This window comes from Hibiscus syriacus, unplaced genomic scaffold, assembly GCF_006381635.1.
Source record: "Hibiscus syriacus cultivar Baekdansim isolate YM2019G1 unplaced genomic scaffold, ASM638163v2 tig00111429_pilon, whole genome shotgun sequence".
NCBI lineage: Eukaryota > Viridiplantae > Streptophyta > Magnoliopsida > Malvales > Malvaceae > Hibiscus > Hibiscus syriacus.
This window is the reverse complement of record NW_024063089.1, coordinates 178,178-197,019: the sequence shown is the minus strand read 5'-3', so window position 1 is coordinate 197,019 and position 18,842 is coordinate 178,178. Positions and strand designations below refer to the sequence as shown.

General features: G+C 34.7%; 2 protein-coding genes across 2 annotated transcripts; both read right to left on the bottom strand.

Annotated features, from left to right (window-relative positions):
• Positions 1 to 1,128: 1,128 nt before the first annotated feature.
• LOC120163221 (ubiquitin-conjugating enzyme E2 2-like) lies at positions 1,129 to 12,299 on the bottom strand. Its single transcript, XM_039173201.1, has 5 exons — positions 12,007 to 12,299; positions 11,905 to 11,930; positions 10,871 to 10,960; positions 10,694 to 10,782; positions 1,129 to 1,518 (listed from the first exon to the last, which is right to left on the bottom strand). The coding sequence occupies exons 1-5, from the start codon at positions 12,129 to 12,131 to the stop codon at positions 1,390 to 1,392; spliced, it is 459 nt and encodes a 152-aa protein (XP_039029132.1). The 5' UTR covers positions 12,132 to 12,299; the 3' UTR covers positions 1,129 to 1,389.
• A 2,271-nt stretch (positions 12,300 to 14,570) lies between these two features.
• Positions 14,571 to 16,883, bottom strand: LOC120163225 (histone-lysine N-methyltransferase SUVR3-like). Its single transcript, XM_039173204.1, has 2 exons — positions 16,110 to 16,883; positions 14,571 to 15,048 (listed from the first exon to the last, which is right to left on the bottom strand). The coding sequence occupies exons 1-2, from the start codon at positions 16,765 to 16,767 to the stop codon at positions 14,660 to 14,662; spliced, it is 1,047 nt and encodes a 348-aa protein (XP_039029135.1). The 5' UTR covers positions 16,768 to 16,883; the 3' UTR covers positions 14,571 to 14,659.
• Positions 16,884 to 18,842: the final 1,959 nt, after the last annotated feature.

Below are 18,842 nucleotides of genomic sequence, written 5' to 3'. Positions count from 1 at the left end.
AGCAAATCTTCTTTTTTCCATTGTTTTCTCTTGTAAGACCAACGATTGCATTGTTCCCCTCTCTAAATGGTTTCTATGAGTGGAAACTCCTAAGCAAACCTGTAAAGACCATAAAGTAAATGTGTTAAAATGTGAGTACCTTGTCTTGAAACACTCCGATGAAGCCAACGGGAGGCAATGGAATGGTTCGAGAAAAAGAGAAACAAAAAAACTTCTCTTGAATATGATCGATCTGAATAACAATAACTTTCACGGAACTTTGGATTACTCCTAAACGACCCATATCCTTAGGCAACACAAAGGGAAAAACAAACGAATGAGAAAACCTAGAGAGAAGTGATAGAAAAATCTCACTAAAACCCATGAATTAGTTGGTATTGAACACTTAACAATCAAATGATCAAAGGATGTGGAATTTAAAATTTGACTTAATGTAAAAATAAATGTCTAAACTATATTTTAACTTAATTTTAAGTGTTTAAAGAAATTTTTTTATTAAAAATAGATACTTAAAGTTTTTTACGTTAAACTTTTAAGTGTCTAACATTTTTTTCATTATACTTTTAAGCAATTACGCAATAATGACCACTAAAAAACTGCTAAATAACAAGTATCATATTTATATTTTGACTTCATACAAAAAAAAAATAATAAGTACACACTATTTCTTCAGTTGACTTTATTTGTTCAAGAATTTTTCGCTTAATATAAAAATAAGTACACACATCTATCATATTTATATGTTCCGGCATTACACTTTCAGATACTCATTAAGTGACTCATATCATTTATATTTTGACTTAAATTAAACTTTTTAAAAACACCTTTAAAGTACTTATTAATAGCACTTTTTGAATCACTTTTTAAAAGTGATTCCGAACTTAAAAGGGAAAATAGACTACAACCACAGAGATTAAAATACTATTTAACCCTTCATATATATAATACTTGAAAGTTGGAGAAGAAATGAACTGGGAGGCTAAATTTTAAAAAGAAAAGGGTTCCACGCATATTGTTTGAAAATCTTCCAAATTCTATTACAACTAATTGCTCATCCAATTTGGGCCTGTAGGAGCAAACAGTCGTCTATTGCCTGCGACGTTAGTACCAGAAAATAGAAGACTCATATACACACGACATTGACACAGTTGCATTATAAGTTGAAGGAATAGGATTCAACATCAAGAAACCAGTAAACATAAAAACCCGCAGTTGTTTGAGAAGCATAAAATCAAACCCAATTCAAAGAAATCATCAACCAAACTAAAACAGACTATAGTACTTCATTCCCAAAACAAGAAGCTAGAGCAGTCTTCCGGGTTCTGCTAACACCACCACCCTCAGCATTTTTCATGGAATGATGCCAGCTTAAAATCTCCAACACTGCACTTAGTCGGCAGTCCAGCTCTGCTCCACAATTTCACGGACTCTTCTGTTGTACTCTCGCTTATTTTCACTAAACATTCGAGCAGCTTCGGAGTTTGCTGGAGAGTTCGGATTTGGATCACAGAGTAGAGACTGGCAAAAGCACAACATGGTCATTAGCATGTTTAGTCTGCCTTAATTGAGAATCCGAGATTCATATTTCCAAACTTTTGAGCAATGCAAACTAATATAATCAACTGTATAATGATAATTAAAAAGAACCAGTTAATACTCAATATGCAACCAAGGCTGTCTTAGAGCCTACTTTCACGTTAAAGTTGTGAGGAACAGCAAACATCTTAGATCTCTTCACAATCGTAAAAAGGATTAAACTCGATGCTCATATGATGCCAGAAGTAGTTCAACCAAAATGTGTAGTCTTCGACTGCCTACTGAAACTGTTGAACCATGGTTTAAAAGAGACATGGGCTTTGCCTCGTTTACACAAAATTCAAATCATAGATGCAAATGTTTCCATGTAGTTTTGAGATTAATGATTAAGATGGCAGTGTATGGTACGAGAGGTATTCATCAACCAAGGGTAACAAACAAAAAAAGAAGAGAAAGGTTAAAAGAGTCGACAAATTCTAATGGAGAAAAGAAATCCGTTATTCCCATGTTCAGTCAAAGATAATATGCAACAACATGGTTCCCACAATATGTAACTACTTTACTTGTTTGACATAAACAATCATCCTAGAAACTGGCTTCTATAGATATTCCTTAGATTTATTATTTACAAAATTTTCCTTGTTTAATGTTCTTCCTCATTGTCGACAGTTTTCAGTGCACTCTTCTATATTCCCTTCAATTTGAAGGCATAACAAATAGGAAACCTTTTTCAACATTATGAATTTTGCTTCCATTGATTAGAAAATGAAGAAGAGTTAATAGGAAAAAGTCTAATTCAAAGTTCCTCCAGCCTCTTCAATCTTCCCCAATTATCTAGTTATAGAAAAATATTCGAAACACGTAAAAAGCTAGAAAGGGTGAGATCTGCCACTAAGGTCACATAGATCTGTCACTCTGGTTTTATACTTTGTTATACAGATAGGAAATTTTCACACATACAAGAAGAAACCCTCCATCCCTTAATTGTGGTCCACCCTGGAAAAAGAACTTTGCTAAAGAACAGACATTTTTACCTATGGAAAGAAAATTGACACCGACTACTTACTAACTTTTCCAACCAAAAAGAAGAAATGGACAAAAGTTAAAGGTGAGGAATATGCCAGGTTGCTCATTTTCGAGCTGGCCTACCATGGGATCATAATACATAGACCTACAGCTTGTTTATGTAGCATGCATCTCAACCACACATGTATCATCCTCTATTTTCATTTTATTTTGCAATATCCTCATAACCACTCCGGTCCGTTCAAATATCTTTGTTTTATAAAAGTTTGATATACACACTTTCATGGTTCAATTATGGAGTCCAATCATTGACTTTAGAAACTGTTTATATTTGTCAAATGTCTATGTTGTGAGAAAAATCTCCATGTATTTTATGTGTCAATTTCCTTTTTCTGACCTGTTTCCTTTTTTAATAAATATAAATACTTGTCAGAAATTAGTTACCTAAGTTACGAAGATTGAGTTGGATTTGTAAATATTATATCTAGTTAGTATCCCTAAATCTAAGGGATTCTTTTTGTTACTATAAGTCACCTAAGATAAAGCTTAGGATCGTATATATAAATGTAAGTTTCCTAAACTTTAATAAGAGTGAATTACAGTAAAATTCATGGCTTTTGTCATGGTATCAAAGCTAGTCGTTTTTGGGTCTTAATCTCCTTGTTGAGCGTCTTTTCATAGTTCTTAAGAGAGTATGGCACCTGATCAGCAAAATATAGGCGATACAGGTGATTTCAGCAGTACAGAAACTGCTCAAGGAGGCACAATGAGTGAGAGAAGTCACTCTAATTCGATAAGTGACTTACAAAATATACAAGCCGCTTATAGGTTAAATGGAAAAAACTACCTTAAGTGGTCTCAATTGATTCGGGCTTTCCTAAAAGGGAGAGGTAAACTTACTCGTCTCCTCGGAACGGGTCCAAAGGAAGGAGATCCCAGATTTGAGGCTTGGGATGAACAAGACTCATTGGTTATGTCTTGGTTGTGGAATTCAATGCTGCCTGAAATTAGTGACACCTGCATGTTTCTTGGAACAGCCCAAGAGATATGGAGGTTGTAAAACAAACCTATTCAAAGGTTCAAGATGCTGCCCAGATTTATGAAATCAAGAGCAAGATTTCAGCCACTAAACAAGGAAGCAAATCTATAATAGAGTATTCTAATATGCTGCAGAATATGTGGCAGGAAATGGACCACTATCAATGCATTCAGATGAAATGCAGTGAGGATGCAACAATCCTAAAAAGGTTTGTAGAAAAAGATAGGATTTATGATTTTCTTGTTGGACTAAATATAGAATTTGATGCAGTAGGGGTCCAAATTCTAGGAAAAGAAAACCTGCCCTCACTGAATGAAACTATTGCTATCATTCGTGCTGAAGAATGAAGAAGAGTGAAGATGGTTGAAAATAATCAAGTAGAAAGCTCAGCCTTGGTTACTAGGGTTGTTCCTGAGGGACCAAATCGTCTAGAGCAGTAGAATATTGAACAGAGAAGGACCAATGACTCCTTATGGTGTACTACAGCAAAAAACATCATAACACCAAAGAGAAATGTGGAGGTTGCATGGAAATCCTCAGACTACAAAAAGAACTTCATAGAAAGGAGGTTCAGAAAGAGGACAAAGCAGAGCTTATGCAACTTACTGGAATCCTTAGAAAAACCATCCTCTGTAGGTACATGCAATTTAGTTGAGTATGATGAACAATCTGTTGAATTCAAACGGGAAGAAGAAGAAAACTTGAAGAACCTACTGGAATCCTTAGAAAAACCATCCTCTACAGGTACATGCAATTTAGTTTTCTCAGGTATATCTTCTTCCTCTTCTCAAATTCTAATGCCTTGGAATCATCTACCCACATACCTACCCAAAACTCCTGGGTAATTGACTCAGGAGCCACTGATCACATGACTAAGGTGGTGTTTTTTCACTGTGCAAGCTCTTCAAACCACTTATGTCTGCGTCGCGCAGACCACGCGCAAACATTAGGCTTCGCAGACTGTTTGATTTTTAGAAGACAGAAGCTCTTCAAATCTGCGCGAGCTCTTCTTGGCAGACTTGTTTTATGTCTTCAAAGGTCTTCAAACCTCTTCAAGAACAATTATAAAATATAGTTATTTATTAAAATAATTTAAATAATTAATAAGGTTATTTATTTTAAAATAATTTATTTTAAAAATTATTTAATTATAAAATAATTTATTTTAAAAAATTTATTATAAATAATTTATAAAATAATTTATTATAATATTATTATAAAATATGGATTGATTTATTTTAAAATAATTTATTTTAAATAATTTATTAGTATGGATTGATTTATTTTAAAATATGGATTGATTTATTTAAATAATTTTAGTATGGATTGATTTATTATTGTAGTTGTATGGATTGATTTATTTTAATAATTTATTAGTATGGATTGATTTACTTTAAAATGATTGATTTATTAAATAATTTTAGTATGGATTGATTTACTTTAAAATAAATTGATTTATTTTAAAATATGGATTGATTTATTTTAAATAATTTATTAGTATGAATTGATTTATTTTAAATAAATTATTTGTATGGATTAATTTATTTTAAAATATAGATTGATTTATTTTGTAGTTGTATGGATTGATTTATTTTAAATAATTTATTAGTATAAATTGATTTATTTTAAAATATGGATTGATTTAGTTTAAATAATTTATTAGTATAGATTGATTTATTTTAAAATGGATTGATTTATTTTAAATAATTTATTATATGGATTGATTTATTTTAAATAATTTATTTGTATGGATTTTTTTTTAAAATATGATTGATTTATTATTGTAGTTGTATGGATTGATTTATTTTAAATAATTTATTTTAAATTTCAGTATTGTAAAACTAAAATGATTTAAATCACAGTATTGCAAAACTCTTTTACGTTTAAAAAAATCAGTTTATTTATATTTCAGTTCATTTTAGCAGTCTGCAGACGTTAAAAAACAAACAGTCTTCTTGCAGACTGCAGACTTTTGGTCCACCTCTTCTGCTGCAGATGCCTGTAGATGTAGTCCACAGACTGCAGACCTTTTACCTCTGCAAAAACAAACACCACCTAAGTCTTCACTGAACTTCCTCACCTACATACCCTACTCTAGCAACAAGAAAATCACAATTGCAGATGGTATTATAGCAACAGTTGCTGGCCAAAGAGATATTGCCATTAAAAACCTATTGCTTAAAATGTTCTACATGTGCCAAAACTATTTACCAGCCTTATCTCTATTCCAAAGCTTATCAAAGACACTAACTGCAGTTTTATTTCATCCTACACAATGTATTTTTCAGGAGCAAGAAACAAGAGATTGGGCGTGCTAGGGAAATAAATGGCTTATACTACCTTGAAGACCTTAATGGACCAGCTAGAGTTTTGAATACTCAACCATTGTCTTTATTATCCGAATCTACAACCAATAAAGAGCAAATTTGGCTACATAACTTTCGCCTTGGTTACCCACATTTTAGACTCTTAAAAACTATGTTTCCCTCCTTGTGTAATTCCTTAAATGATGAAGAATTTCATTGTGAAGTTCATGAATTTGCAAAGCATAAACATTCCTCTTTTCCATCAAGTAATAAACGAACCAACAGTCTCTTTACCTTTATCCACAACGGTGTTTGAGGGGCCTTCCATTATTCCTAACATGATAGGGCTAGATGGTTTGTGTCTTTTATAGACAATTGTACTCGAGTTACTTGGATTTATCTACTAAAACAGAAGTTTGATGTTACCTCTAATTTTAAAACCTTTTACACCATGATCAAGACTCAGTTTGGGGTTGAAATAAAACGAATCAGATCAGACAATGTCAAGGACTATTTTAATCAAGTCCTGTCTCTTAGAAAGAGGTTTTATACATGAAACCTTCTTTATTTCAAAACAATGTCTCTAAAAGGTACTGGGGGGAAGTGTTAACTGCCACTTACATGATAAACAGACTACCCACTAAAGTTCTTGAATCCCAAAGTCCCCTTCAAACCCTTGCAAAGTTCTTTCCAAATTTCAGTTCATCTCTTAACCTAAAACCAAGGGTATTTGGGCGTGTTGCTTTTGTTTGCATTCATTCTCAAGGCAAAGGGAAACTTCATCCAAGGGCATTAAAATGTATTTTTATTGGGTATTTCTCCACTCAAAAGGGCTACAAGTGCTACAACCCTCCTATAAGAAAATACTACACTTCTGTTGATGTCACTTTAGTGGAAAAAGAGTTATTTTACAGTTCCTTATCTTCAGGGGAGATATCATTTAGGGAAGATAAGGATGTTGATTTTTCCACTTCAGCCCCTTATTGATTTTCCTACACCTACACCTATACCTATACATTCTACAGAAACAGACAGAAACACAGCCTGTTTCTACTTCATCCTCTCCCCAGTTAGAACCTAGTACTCCCCAACCAAATATTAATACATAACAACCCAATATTCAGGACACTACTTGTCCCCTAAGGTTCTATTCGTGGAAGAAGGCACCTATGCAGATTCAATCATCTCCTTCTCCTGCTCCTACTCCTGCTTCTATACAAATTGAGGTACACTCTGAAACTCCTTATGAACAAATTGATGCTGAAAATACTATATTTACTTCTGATTTTCAATTCCCCGTTGCTATTAGAAAAGGAAAAAGAACTTGCACCACCATACATCCTACCTATTTGTTTTTGACCTACAAAAACCGATCCCCCAATTACAGAACCTTCCTTAATAGCCTAAATGACATTGTATTCCTAAAACAGTATCCGAGGCATTAGAAAATGAGAACTGAAAAAGGCTATTAAAGAGGAAATGGAGGCGTAGAGAAGAATAAGACATGGATTTAGTGAAGTTGCCAGAAGGGAAAAACAGTAGGATGCAGATGGTAATTTACTGTTAAGTATAAAAGATGGTTCTCTAGAAAGGTACAAAGCAAGATTGGTGCAAAGGGGTACTCTCAAACCTATAGAATTGACTATCTTGAAACTTTTGCCCCTGCTGCAAAAATGAACACAGTAAGGGTTTTACTGTCCTTAGCAGCTATTCAAGAATGGAATTTGCAGCAGTTTGACATCAAGAATGCTTTTTTTTTTTTGCATGGGAACCTTGAAGAAGAAGTTTACATGGATATTCCACCTGAATTTGATTCGAATACTGGACAGGCAGTGTGTAAATTGAGAAAAGCTCTTTATGGACTAAAACAGTCCCCAATAGCTTGGTTTGGGAGATTTACTAAAGAAATGCTAAAACAAGGCTTCAAACTAAGTCGAGGTGATCATACTCTAATTGTGAAATACTCTCCCTTAGGGGGAGTAACTACGGATGGCAAGCGGGTACAATTTCGTGGATTCCGCACCGTACCCGCTCCAATTGGGGCGGGGATGGGTATAATTTTAGTGGATAGTGGGCGGGTGTGGATTTAGAAAGCGGTATCCGTCGCGGGTAGTGGGCGGGTAATGGTTTGAGACTTTACCAGCCCCGCATCCGCACCGCATCCACCCGCCTCCCGCACCCCACCCGCACGCCCCATCCGCCCGCCCAACTAAATATCCATTAAATTTTGGACCATTATGAATTTAGGTGTAATTTTAAGAGACTAATTTATAAATCCTAATATTGTATAAGATATAACTTGTAATTTAACCAAATATTAGGGATAAGTTTATGCATAAATCTTTTTCTTTCAAACCTCTTGTCTTCACTCTCCAGCTTATTCAGGTATGTTTCTTCCCTTTTTACTTGAAATTTAATTTTTGTAAGAGTCAATTCCGTAGTCATTTCGTTTTAAGCTCCTCTGCATTTCGTTTTAAGAGTTTAATTTTTATTTGCTCGTACTGATTTTTAATTATTTTTTAGATTCATCTTAATGTTTGTTTTAAGCTTAATTTCTTAATGTTCTACAAATCAGTATCTTGTGACTGAGCACCCACGTTTTTTGCTAACAGAGTCAGATCGTTGCTTCTCAAATCTCTATTTTTAACGCCACTGAATAGAATTAAGTGTTTCACTTGTGCTTCTCAAACCTCCATTTTTAACGCCATTGAAACTGACTTTTTCAAATTCAAATTTCAATCGAGTATTTTTCAATATTGGTGTTTTATTATGGTGTTTTATGAAAATGATGATTGTAATACTGGAGTATCAGATGTCACAAATATTGCTTGAAATTTTAGAATGTTGTGCCAAAGAACAAAAACATTATGTGTTTGTCATTTATGTTTCTAGACTTTAATTATGTCTTTTATTATGATGTTTTATGTACTTTAAGATCTATATTAACACTTAACTCAGATAATCATTGGTTTATTTTATTATGTTTCTTAATAGATGTGTTTGTTTTATGTTTGTTGCTTATGTATAACTTAAGTTTGTTGTCAGGCGGTCTGGGTACGTCTCCAGTGGGTAGTGGGTGTGGGGATGGATTTGAGAATGTACCCCGAGGGGCGGTTGGATTTGAATATTAGTGGTGGGTATGGGGATGGGAGAGGGGGTATCCGCACCCGACCCGCCTGTTTGCCATCCCTAGGAGTAACTGCACTGTTGGTGTATATAAATGATTTAATTGTTACAGGTAATGATTTTGAAGAAATTTTTAATTTAAAGAAGTGTCTTATAAAGGATTTTGAAGTGAAGGACCTTGGAAGATTAAAATACTTCCTTGGTATTGAGGTAGCTCACTCACAGCAAGGGATTTTTATATCTCATCAGAAGTATACATTGGACTTGAAGGAAACTGAAAAATTAGGAAGTAAACCAGCAGAAACTCCTATATAAGTCAATCACACGCTTGGAGACTCAAATGAGGATGATATGGTAGTTGACAGAAGTTTTTTTCAGAGACTGGTGGGAAAGCTTATCTATTTGTCACACACCAGCCAGACATAGCATATGTTGTTGGGGTTGTGAGCCAAATCATGCACAATCCCAAGGAATCACACCTAAGGGTTGTAGTCCAAAATTTGCAGTACTTGAAGGGTACACCAGGCAAAGGAATTCTATTTAGAAGCAGGGAGAACTTGACTCTGGAAGCATACACAGATGCATATTATGCAGGATCCATAATTGATATAAGGTTAACCTCAGGCTATTGTACTTTCTTTGGAGGAAACTTAGTTACTTGGAGAAGCAAAAAAATAGAATGTGGTGGCTAGATCAGGTGCAAAAGCTGAATTTCAAGCTATGGCATTGGGAATTTGTGAGTTATTATAGATGAAGATTATTTTAGAAGACTTGAAGATAAAGTGGAATGAACTAATGAAACTCTACTGTGATAACAATTCAACAATCAACATTGCTCATAATCCAGTTCAACATGATAGAACAAACATGTTGAAGTGGATAGACATTTCATAAAGAAAACATGAGTGGCCAGATCTGTACTCCCTATGTGACCACTGGAGATCAAGTTGCAGACATAATTACCAAGGGTCTACCTGGTAAGTATTTTTCATAAGTTAACAGGCAAACTGAGGATGGAAGATATCCATGCTCCCAGCTTGAGGGGGAGTGTCAGAGATTAGTTACCTAAGTTAAGAGATTGAGTTGGATTTGTAAATATTCTATCTAGTTAGTATCCCTAAATCTAAGGGATTCTTTTATTACTAGAATTAGTCTCTTACCTAGTTTAGAAGTTACCTAAGATAAGGCTTAGGCTTGTATATATAATTGTAAGTTTCCTACACGTTTAATAAGAGTGAATTACAATAAAATTCATGCCTTTTGCCAATATTGATTGGCCAAATAAACATAAACACTGAATGGAAACACCACAATACATGAATAACTTGTACGGTGCACATTAATATTACTAACGAAATATATTAAAGTAAAGGGTTCTCATAAGGATATGCTTTAAGAAGGTAATCCTGATAACTGAAATGCCAATGAAAGATGCTCATTGTATTGAAGGTTGTGATGCGATAAACTCAACTAAAAAAAAGCCACATGTTTTGTTGCAGGAAAACAAATGCACCAAGGAAAACAATCATTCATGGAAAAACATGGGTAACTTATTTGAAATTCAACAAACTGTGAATGCCATGGTTTAGAAGAAGCCATTGATGAAACAAAGTTTCTTCAAAAAGAAAATAGAAGGCTAAAATGGAATAAAAGGCCACACCTGGATAGAGGTGAGTATAGCTGCAACATCATATATAGGACTCCACTGGTTTTGTAAAATATCCAAACATATACTCCCATCTGCATAGACTGATCAACCAAAATGATCATTTGAGGGAAATGAAGCAAAAACATGAATATTAGCACATATGACTACAATTAAACCAATAATACATACTATTTGGATGAAACATTCGTGAGACAAAACGGACAGTCGGAGGCTTATTTGTATAATCCTCTATAAACTGCAACGTTAACTTGAACGTGCCTGAGAAATTTCAATAAAAATTTCATGTTACATGAGAAATAAAAATGAATTTATTATCCTAAAAGTATGAAAATAAAGTATTAGTTAGGTGGTGAAAAAGAGTATCCACGAATTAGAAGGAAGAAATCTAAGATATCAGTGACTATGGTGTCAAGGCTCACTGATTCATTTATTAAATTTCCATTGCATTGATTACAGCCAAATCTCATCAAAGCTCGAGAAAATGCAACTGAAAACTTATTTTTCAAGTAGCACGGGGGAACTGAAAATTGAAATGACCAATCACCAGGAACTCAACACTTTAATTCAGCATTACTCTTGCTACCCTTAACCCATTAAACCCAAGCAAGGAATAGCATTAATTCCCTGAAACAAGAGGGGAAATCCTCCGAAATTCCAATAACCAGGCAATTCATTGAACACGAGTGATTAATTCTACACATTATAAGGGTCAAAGAAATGTTTAACGATGATAGTGGCAAAGAAAAGTAAGAGAATGCAATAGCTATTATGGCCAAAACCAAGAACAATCAACAAAACACAACAGAAGCACACAAAAGATAAATGCTAGAGCCATAAACTACAAATAGTTAATCAACAACAAAATAGATTGATAAAAAATTCAACAGCGCTCCATCTCCCCCAACTCAAAACAAAATCACGCGTTCTTGAATCAAGTATAGCTGCTTATTGATTAAAGAAAGCATTCATATAGATATATAAAGCATTTGATATTGCATGGAAAATGATTAAATCAGCAAGAACTGGAACAACAAAATCATACAATTTTATCAACTTCACCAAAAACTCAAAAATACAACATAATTGACAGCTCAAATTTCAAAACTCCGGCAAAATCCCATAAGAAAATATCAACATCCCAACAAATTAAACTAAAAAAATCCATGAAATTCAAATGAAAGAAAGCAAATAAGACGTGTTACCTCCATCCCACGGAGTATCGTCGGGTCTGCAAAAATATGGAAAACCGCTATAATTAAAATATAACGATAAAAAGATAAGGAATGACGAAAATAGGGAAATACCCAAAAATAACAGCATTCCAAAGCATGATATTATTATCTTGAGGAGCCCCACTAATACCAGCAGGTGGATCCTGTTGTAGCCTCTTGAAGTCTCTCATCAGCCTCTTCCTTGCCGGGGTCGACATCGCCTTCCTTCTTTTTGCTAAAGCCAACCCAATCCGATCCAAATAAAATAAGTTAATTTTATAGATAGGAAGAGATCTGAGGGAAATCTATTAAAGATCCATCTTTCCCTGCGATTTGTTTTTTTTTTCAGCTAGGGTTTGTATTTTGTTAGAAAAGGATAATAAAAATAGGGGTGGTAAATATTAAGGCTTAATACAATTTTTAGTACTTAAACTATATCTCAAATATAATTTGTTATATAAAGAATTATTTTTACTACAAATAGATGTCTAACGTTTTATTTATTACATTTTTAAGTACTTACAATTCTCTTTATTACATTTTTAGACTTTTACAGTTTTTTCGTTACACTTTTAAATATCTACCGTCATATTTTTTTATTTTATAACAATAAAAAATTAAAAAAATCAAACACATCACGTCGTCCCTCTCCCCCATCCCCCATCATCAATGGCGAAGGGTCTCTAACAATTGAGTTTTGTTCTGAGCAGAACGAGGAACTCAATGATGACGGCTATGTAACATACGAACGGTTATAACCGTCAAAATCGTCAAAAAAAAACAACGAAAAACCTATAAATTTGGCGACCCTTTGTGGCATTCTTCATGACGACCAACGTAATTTCACGGTGGGTGGAGAACTTGGTTTTGATCACGATAGCGACATGCTTCTGATGATATTAACGGTGACAGCCATGGACTAACAGTAATCGATCGACTACAGAAGATGTAAAATTTAGGGTTTTTTTATTGTAATATTAAGTTTTTGTTTTAAATAAATAAATTTTTAAAATTTTATATATATGACACGTTTCAGATAACAACCAAATTTAACGATTGTTACGTTCAAGCACCTACAAGTGTAATGTTAGAAACATCAGATATTTAATATTAACGAAAAATTCTTTAGACACCAACATATATTTTGTGATATAGATTATGCATAAAAAGTGTATTAAATCCGTTGTGATAGTATATGGCTAAATGAGTTTTTTAACGGACGAACTCTTGCCACGTTAATGCCATGTAGTCTGTGTACTGTAACTGAAATTTTAAGATTTTGTAAAGGATAAAATATAAATATCATCACCAACTTTATTCTCATTCCTATTTTAGTCACTAAAGTTCAAGAATTTTAAATTTAATCATTCAATTTTCAAATTGCTTCTCTTTTAGTCATTCTAACATTAATCGAATTTCTTAACTTATTTTATTAATATTTTTATGATGCATCATATTTTATTTGTGTCATATAAGATTAGAATAAAAAAATCCAAAATAATACCTTAAACTTCATACCTAAACCTTAAACTCCAAATCACAAAACCTCACATTTATCATCACCCTTGACGAACTCACTCATTTATCGATTTAGGTCATATTTTATTATTATTTTAAAAGTCGTTGTGGAGGGCTTAGGTCTGACTTTTATGCCTCATACGTGATTTTTATTTTATATTTTAAATGTCAAATCAGACTTTTTTTTTTATTGGGGCAGACTAAATTGTATTAAACTGATAACATAAGAGATCAGAATCACACTTTTTAAAATTGGTCACCAAAAGTAAATAGTTCAAAAACATAAGGGGCCGTTAATGTTGTTTACTCTCATATAAAAAAGTATAGATTTGATTATGATATAGATCTAAATTTTATTTTCTGGTGTCATTATTTTCAAAGGAATTAATAAATTTATTATTATGGTTTAATTTTAAAGGAAATAGAAAGGTTATGTTGAGCTTGAAGTATTTTTCGGTGAAACGAACACAAGATTCGTGTTTAGGAAACCAAAAAGGAATTAATTATAAATTTCAAGGTTCAACAATCACCAACAACTACGATCGATGATGACCGATAGTGATGGTAGTGAGTGGCAACCAACGATAAAAGACTTTGATCGAATTTAGGATTCAATTCGATACTTTATCTAAAATTTAGAGTCAAAATAATATTTCATCTAAATTTTAGATGTCAAATTAATATTGAATCAAGTTTAGGGGTCAAATTAAAACGTAACTCCTTTTACTAACATATCACATCGTAAACTAATAAGAAATAACGGTTAAGTGATCAAAATATAATAATTGGTAATATAAAGGACCAAAAATTAAAGAATTGATAATATATCGATCAAAATATAATATAGTGAATAAAAAAACCGGAAGAATTAGTTTTGCAACGATTTGATTAATGAATGAATTTAATACATAAAAATTAGATTGAATAAGCCATGGATTTTCCATTCTACACTACATAATAGAATAAGCCAAGTACCAAATTATTATTTATTAATGGATTTTGCTAACACATTTTGAGAGAGGGGTGTAACTAAGGACGAATGCAGAATTTTTTTCTAATATTTTAAGAGATAACAAACTTTTAAAATTTTAGGAATCGAAAATAGATTATTAATAGAAAGTAAAAAATATATACGCCCAGCCGTCCCCTCGGTTGTTGGCTTTTTTTTTTTATCATTACCAGTCACTTGCGGGGCAATGCCGTTTAGTTGACTTCTCTGAGGTGCCTTTCAAGTATGCTCTGAAGGTAAAGTTCCGAAACAACCAGAGCTGCCGCAGATACATTTCAAGCCGGTAGGCCGGACTCTAATTTCGCCGTAGCTAAAACTGAGCTCCTCGTCTTCTTTTATGTCTTTTGAAGCGAAGAAACAAAGACGAGGCACCAAAGCCCCTGAGCTTCTCATGAGTACTGTCGATAGGTTACCGCCATCACACGAGTGATTAATGAAGCGAGCAACGTTTCCAACTCTCGTGGCATCTATATTAATCCTCAAGCAAGCATTGCCAGATGGAAGATGTTCTCTAACAACTAGAAGTGCGGACGAAAAGCGGCCATTTGAAGCAAGTTCATCATAGATTCGTTGCCTCCTCCTAGCCTCTTTGGTTGTTAAAAGCTCACCTGTATAAACAGGTTGCAAATTGAACAGCATTTAAGGGTCAGTCTCCATACAATTTATATCGTTTGTTCACAAATGAGGAACAATAGATGCAATTACTTTGATCGAAGATATATCACAAGCCATTTTCTTTCCGGGCAATATGTTTCCAGACAAGGGCGCTCTTTTAAGATGGCTTAGTATCTAGCGGAAAAAAGACACGTGAAACTTGTACAACAACTAAAAAGAACAAAAGAACAAGAAGATCGCGACAACCAGAGAGCAGAAATGAGTGATGCAAGGCAAACATGCTCATTTTGTTAACAATGCCAAGTTGTTACCAATCGGCAACATGGAGCAAAACAGTACAGGGGAAAACCAGAAACCTAGACGGATTGCTAAGGGGAATAAAAGCAAGTAGAAGACATTGGAAACAACCAGAAAGATGAAATATGTTGATGTAAGCCAAACACCAGCCCGATCAGGAAGAAATGACAGCCCCCCACAGCACTTAAGATGCAAAGTTAGCTGGATTGCTAATCTGCTGCACGAAGCCAATAGTTTGGGTAAACAGGGGAAACATCAGATGATCAGGAAGGAATGACAACCCCCCACAGCACTTAAGATGCAAAGTTAGCTGGATTGCTAAGGTGAAAAGACTACGGTGACGATAGCCGGAAAGCCGAAATGAGTCGATGCAAGGCAAACATCAGCCTGATCAACCCCCATTTCCCTGAAGACGATGCACTTGATGACATGAAGCAAAAGCTAATTGCTAGAATCAAAATGTTATCTTCATACATATTCAAAGGTCACAACTCCTTTCATTTTCTCATGCGCTGTTTTAACTGATCACATTCTTTCACAATAATTGTTCTGAAATTGCTATGGCAATAAAACCAGTGCCACCATTCATGAATCATCAATTAGTTCAACAACAACACAAAGTGTCAAATCTTCAGAAAGAAAACTAAATTTATCCAACAAAGATACTGATGAGTGAATTATGACAACAGTTTCAATACTAGAAATTAAATTTTGGAGCTAAAAGTTAAGCATAAATGTTGATGTTGAGATGAAGTACCTGAATACTCACAGACGAACTGGCCTCGTTGGATCAATTGAGCAGCATATAATCCCCACCCTTTTCTTTTATCTCTCACAATCTTCAACTTGAATCGTATTCCTCTCTGACTCATCCGATTCCCACACTCCAAACCGCATCCGCAACCCGTTCCACACTCGCTCATTATCCCCATCCCCTCGTCCTCTCTCAGCTCCATGCACGGACATCCAATCACATTGTCTTCACTCACTTTTTCACAATTCTCACACTCACACCCTGAATCGTCCACCACAGTCACCCAGCTCGCCCCGGGTCGAATCATCGAGTCACGAGCACAACCCATTTCAGCACCCGACGAGTTGGGTCCCCAAAACTGGAGGTTCAAAGAAGAAGAAGAAGAAGGGATGATTTGAGACGCAGCGTAAATGAAGAAGGCATAAGGGTGTTGATCGACGGTGTTGTGAAATGGAATGGGAAGGTTTTCAAAGGATCTTGAAGCGTCGAGGGAGCGGTGGAGAGTGATGGGTTGAGCGATTTGGTGAAGGGTTTTGCAGGTGAGGGAGACATTAGCCAGTTCTTGAGGGTTTAGCCATGGAAGGATGAGGTCTGCGCATTGAAAAAGAACGCGGTTAAAGCCTCGTTCCTGGGATTTTTTGGGTGGCGACGACGACGACATGGAGAACGATGACTGAATTACGTACTTAACAAGTTTCACTTGAAGGAATTGATTGAACTTCTATTCCACCATCCAATTGCTATCGATTACCCAATTTTTAATTATTGGAATCTCAATAATCCCTTCTTTCTCAAACCCTAATCTTATACATTTCTTCAAACTCGTAATCATTTAAATTGAGCTTGTACTGGTTAAAGAAATCTTTTTAAATTGAATCTTAAAACAAAAATTCTAGGATTTTTTTTACGCTAAATCAAGGAAGTTTTCTTACAATTTAGAGTGAAAAGCGTAAATTACCCTGTTCACCATGAAGCTTTATTCTTTATTCTATTTTATTTTTTATTATTTTTTTAATTTTTTAAATTTATTCACTAAACGACATTATGACATGGCACACGACATCAAAATGATATCGTTTTTAAAAACTAAATTTATACCAAAATGATATCGTTTTGTATCTATATAAAATTTCAAAATTTCCTTCATTTCTCTTCTTTTTATTCTCTTTTTTCTATTTTCTCTTAACTTTCTTAAATTTCGATCACCGTTCACCGTGATCGATCATTGTGCTGCCACCTTGTAGACCACCATCGAGCATTGTTGACAATGGCCAATAAGCTCTAAAGTTTTTCATCAAACTCGTTCCGTCCTCTTGAATGCAAATTCAGTGTCCATTTAACTTAAAAATCTCTTAAATTTCATGAACTTAGCTATTCACTATTCCCAAATCAACTCCATGAGTCTGTCGTTTCATCCTCCGTCGTTTCATGCTCCTCAGAGATGGGGGCCAACTCTACCTTTCTCGAATCAACCTGTGAGTTGAAACACGGTCTAATGAGCTGGTGAGTTGAGGCAGTTCAATATTTTCACATGAGGATTTACTAGTTATATATTTTGTAAATTACATCTTTCCTAGGTATTAGAGGAGAAGCCTTTTAGACGGCATTGAGGGCCAAGGAAGATGTAGCTTGAACTCAACTCGACGCAGCAACAATTGATAAATAATTCATTTTGTGGAATAAATGGGTTGAAAACAAGTTCATTACATGTTGCAATGAGCTTAATTTGTGTTTCTTCGTCCTTTCTCTTAAATGGAGCTTAAATGGAGGAAAAATAGTGCCCCTTTCGATGAAGATACAAAAACGATGCAATCTCAATCTAAGTGCTAGCAATGAGCATCCCGTAAACCAACCGTTCTGCAGAATAAGGACACGCATAACCCTTCAATCCCGAGGTCGACACCACTGGAGTCTCAAGTTTTACAGTCTAAACCCCACCCCCCCACACACTAAATCTACCGCCTTTTGGATACATCACAGTTCGAACTAGCAGATAGACTACACGTTTCCCATTGACACTGCATTTCAAACTACCATTTCAACCGAACCAGTTACCAAAGACTGCACCTCTGCAAAATAAGACAAAATTACCAAAAAACAGAATGAGACCGAAGATGATCCATGGGCAACATTTAAGGAGCCAATCTAAGACACCCCTATCCACTAGGGAATAGCACATTTGGAACAGAATCAATTTAGTCCCATCGAATATCACTCATTCACCCAAAAAAACACCCTTCTCCTATTCTGAGTCTTGAACGCATCAACACCAAATCAACCCTGCAACAACTCTAATAGAAAACTACCATTTACTAACTCACAGCAGTGAACATCACTTCAACTAACAGATAGAGATAAAGGCATTGGGGTAGCTTAGAAAATCAAGAGGTGATGAACAAAGGAATGGCCATTTACACTTGCACCAAAAGCTTGCCCTCAAGGTGGCTGAATCGTAAATTTGATCTTCATTCCGTCTTTTATTGTTGAACATTATGTCATTCCTGCATATCTAAATCGATCAACAGAACCCATAAAACACTATATTCCATATTGGCTTGAACAGTCGACTAATCGATTGGAGATCTCATGACAAGAGAAGCGATTTGATATTTTCAGTTTGATGTTCCAATGTGAGAATCACCTGCTCCACAATCTCCAAACTACCTTGCACAGGCAGAGTACGTGATTAGCAGCCTCCATCTCCTCTTGGCACAAAACACATTGTTGAGATTCCAA